Consider the following 3,855-nt stretch of genomic DNA (forward strand, 5'->3'; position numbering starts at 1 on the left):
AAGAATTTGGTTTGAAGAAAAATGATTTGCAATTACACAGAAAACTTTAGGAAGCAAACATGCTGGGGGCTGGCGGTGACCCTGGGCCTGGGTTCCCGTGACTACCCGGGGTTGGGGGGGCCCACCTATAAAAAAAAAAAAAAAAAAAAAAGGGAAACAAACATGGTTATTATCTTCCCATAAAATGCCTTTGTTCTACCACTGCAACCCTTGATCTTTCAGACCTTTGCATCTTTGTTTCCATTTAGGCTGCCCCAAAACCTTTTCATTCTTCACTCTGTGAGACAGTTGTTATGGAAACTGATGCCAACAGGATGTTATTGGGGTTCATTATAATGAGCTAGTGATAAATCCCTATCTTTGGCTTTGTGTCTTTAATGACAGAGGCCAGAATCTGGGCTTCTGGTAGAGCATAAGCTGAAATCTCGAGTTAAGCAGCCCTCCACCAGAAGCAGAGATGGTGGCTGTCAGAACAGTTGGAGCCAACACACTGTTCGTGTTCGGCTTCATGCTTTTAAAGACAGGTAAACTGAGTGCACTCAGTGGTGTGTGCCAGTAGTCCCAGCTATTCAGGAGGCTGAAGTAGGAGGATTGTTTGAGCTCAGTAGTTTGAGACTAGATTGGGCAAAACAAGACCCCATCGCTTAGGGGAAAAAAAGGAAGTTTTCTCGTACTTAAAACTGTAAGTTAGTTGAACTTTTTTTTTTCTTTTGAGAGAGTCTCTGTCACCTAGGCTGTAGTGCAATGACATGACACAATCTGGGCTCACTGCAACCTCCACCTCCCAGGCTTAAGCGAGTCTCATAAGCTTAGCCTCCCGAGTAACTGGGATTTCAGACATGCGCCAGTACGCCTGGGTAATTTTTCATCATCTTGGCCAGGCAGGTCTTAACTCTTGACCTCTCGTGATCCATTCACCTTGGCATCCCAAAAGGCTGGTGCTGGGATTACAGGCGTGAGCCACCATGCCCGGTCAGTTAATTGAACTTTGAATTAATTTATAGAAACTTACTGAAAACACTGGTTTGATTTAAAATGAATACAGTATTACATATATGTGCTGATATATATTTACCTCCCCAGCCTCCCAAAAGGCTAACAAAGAAAAGGAATGGTCAGGGAGAATAAAATACTGTGTTTTTGTTTCAGAAGAAAAGTTAGCTTAAATATTAATTTTGGAGAGGAAATAAAGAGAAAGATTGCAAGATTTACAGCTCTCAATATTATTTACTAGTCATGAGAACTTGGACAGGCAAATCTAACCTTCAATTTCCTTATTGGTAAAGTAAAAATAAATAATACCTGCCTTCTTGCTTCACATTGTACAGTTGAGAAAACGAATAAAAAGTATTTTGTAAATGATAAAATATGTAGTAATATTTTTTTGTTTGTACTTCACAAATTCAGACCCTAGCCAGATACGAACAGATATTTAATTTGGTTTGATCAACTCAATCACATTCCCTTTCTTCTCCCCCCAAAACTTTAGTGTCTTTATGCACACCACTCCATTTGCATTCTCATTGACGTTATCCAACTCAGTTTAGTTGTCTGGAGAAACATCTTTATAATACAGGATAAAATTCACTCCCTTTCTCTATTTGCCTTTCAATAAGAAATGTTGATTATGTGACATTTTGATTATATTTCCCTTTTAATAAGACATTTTGATATACATCATTTTGTTTCTTCAAATATCTGTTTCTTCTAAAGACACCACTTTCATAGCCCAACCCACTATACAAGGCTTCTCTGGGTCCCGGCCAAATAAATTTAATCATCACAGATACTTCATCGAAGACTCAACCAAAACTGTGGCATTTCCATATTTTCTAAGACTATTGCTTATTTTTAAAATTGGTATTTTAAACAAAGCGCTAGCTTTTTCAGCCTTACTTTATGCTGTAAGAGTGACTATTTTATTTAAAATTGTTTAATACAGAATTCTTAGATTAATGATATTAGAAACAACAACAAAATTTCACGTGTAAGATTTTATTCAGATTTGATTTGCATTCCAAAAGAAATTATAAAATGTATTCACTTGTTTATAAAAAAAGGGGGTACAAAATTTTAATTCAAATTATAAAACATGATTCATTTTCAGATTAAAAGTGGGCTAGTTGCTTGGAGTAACAAACTTTTAAATCAGCATTTTCCACCTCCACACCAAGGATAACCTTCTAATTAATGATCAGCTGTGCTGTAATAGGATAGCACTGAGACTTGAGTAAACAGCAAAACTGAAGAGCTCTTCTAAGCCCAGACCAGGAAATTTTTTATGCCTTCTCATAGTGACGAACAGCAACCACATCACCAAAAGTAAGGGTCTGCAAGGTTCAAAAGATAATCAAATCTTTTTACACAGGAACATCAGTCATCAAATTTTAAAGATTGTCATATATATGATCTAAGTATTATGCAAAAGAATGACATTTACAAACATTAAACGCTGCATATTCATTTCATATCTTGAAAGGAGACCCTATATTGATGTATAGTTTATGTCTCTGAAATGAGAAGGAAGCAAAAACTGAAATTAGCAATCGAGATTCAGGTCAAAAGAATTTCTGTAGCCTTCAATTATCAAGGTAATTGAGATTAGGTGTGAGAAATGGGAGTGTCTACTTTGTTTTCTCAGCTATCTGCTTTAAAAGTGAATGAGTCTTGTATAATAGGTTTACATAACAGTTTTCAATTCATAACATAGATAAATTTTGAACAGTCATTAGAGAATCCAATCGTTTGAGCTGATGGTATTTGGAATGATTTTTTCCAAAATCAAGAGGAAAATGTAAAGGTACAAATGTTCTCCTTGCTTTGGTTGTCATGGTTTAGTCTTTGTGAACCCAGATAGGTAGGTGGATAGGATGTGGAACATCAGCTCTATTAATTACTCTAATGGCAAATCTAACTTGAAGAGTTGCTATAAAACCACATTACAGAACTTAGGGAATTTCAGTGCTCATCATGTTCATATGTTGATGTTATGTTCAGGAGTATAGTCTATCTATAATATAGATATACTATACTTATTATTATACTATAATGATAGTATAGTCTATTGTTCTTCAATTTTGAACTCAGTCTTGCCTGATCATAGTCATACATGCCACGGTTGCGCTATCTACTTTTCTGTGTTCAGGAAAAAAAAAAAACGGAGGTAAAAGCATAAAGGAGAACTTCAGAGTGAATCTTTTAGAAATGAGTCCTTTCTTTTGTTGATTGTTGCAGAAAAATGTGAGCAAATATCCTTTAACACGAACGGGAAACTGTCCCTCCACTCCCCACCTCCACCTCCACAGAAACATGAATATCTGGATCTAGAACAGCGCTGATTGCAGCAGTCAAGGGGAGAAGGAAACAGGAGTCCCTATTCTTAAACAACAAAATCTTCTCTGCTGTCATCTTAGAAGGAATATGTAAATTCTCACACCCCCCTCCAAAACTGAATGAGCCTACCCACCTACGTCGGTATCATCAACAAGCCATCGCAGATCACACAAAATGTGTCTGAGGAAGGCTTGGTCAAGGTATAATATATTTCTCCTCGTTTATGATACTACTACGTCATTAGAGAAATTATTTGTTAATTATTTTATATTTGATTAATTTAGGACAAAAAAAGGAAAAAGTCCTGTAAAGATGGAGTCAGAAATGGATCAGAGTGATACAACTGCAGGCCCAAGAACCTCAAGGATTGCCAGGAACCACCCGGGAACTAGGAAGAAGCAAGGGAGGGAGCCTGCAGTAGGAAAGCCACACTAAGGTTACCCTGACTTCAGGTGTCTAGCCTTCAGAACTGAGAAAATACATTTCTGTTTTTTTTTTTTTTTTTTTTTTTTTTTTTTTTTT

General features: G+C 36.6%; 1 protein-coding gene across 1 annotated transcript in view; it reads right to left on the reverse strand.

Moving 5' to 3' along the window:
- Window positions 1-1,979: 1,979 nt before the first annotated feature.
- The window catches only part of FABP7 (fatty acid binding protein 7), a 5,167-nt gene continuing 3,291 nt past the window's right edge, over window positions 1,980-3,855 (reverse strand). The window contains exon 4 of the mRNA XM_032274896.1: window positions 1,980-2,330. Within this exon, the coding sequence (XP_032130787.1) occupies window positions 2,280-2,330 (51 nt within the window). The 3' untranslated portion in view covers window positions 1,980-2,279. The remainder of the gene's footprint in view (window positions 2,331-3,855) is intronic.

Source organism: Sapajus apella, unplaced genomic scaffold (assembly GCF_009761245.1).
Source record: "Sapajus apella isolate SASKATOON/1434 unplaced genomic scaffold, GSC_monkey_1.0 scaffold6, whole genome shotgun sequence".
In the NCBI taxonomy this organism is placed as follows: domain Eukaryota; kingdom Metazoa; phylum Chordata; class Mammalia; order Primates; family Cebidae; genus Sapajus; species Sapajus apella.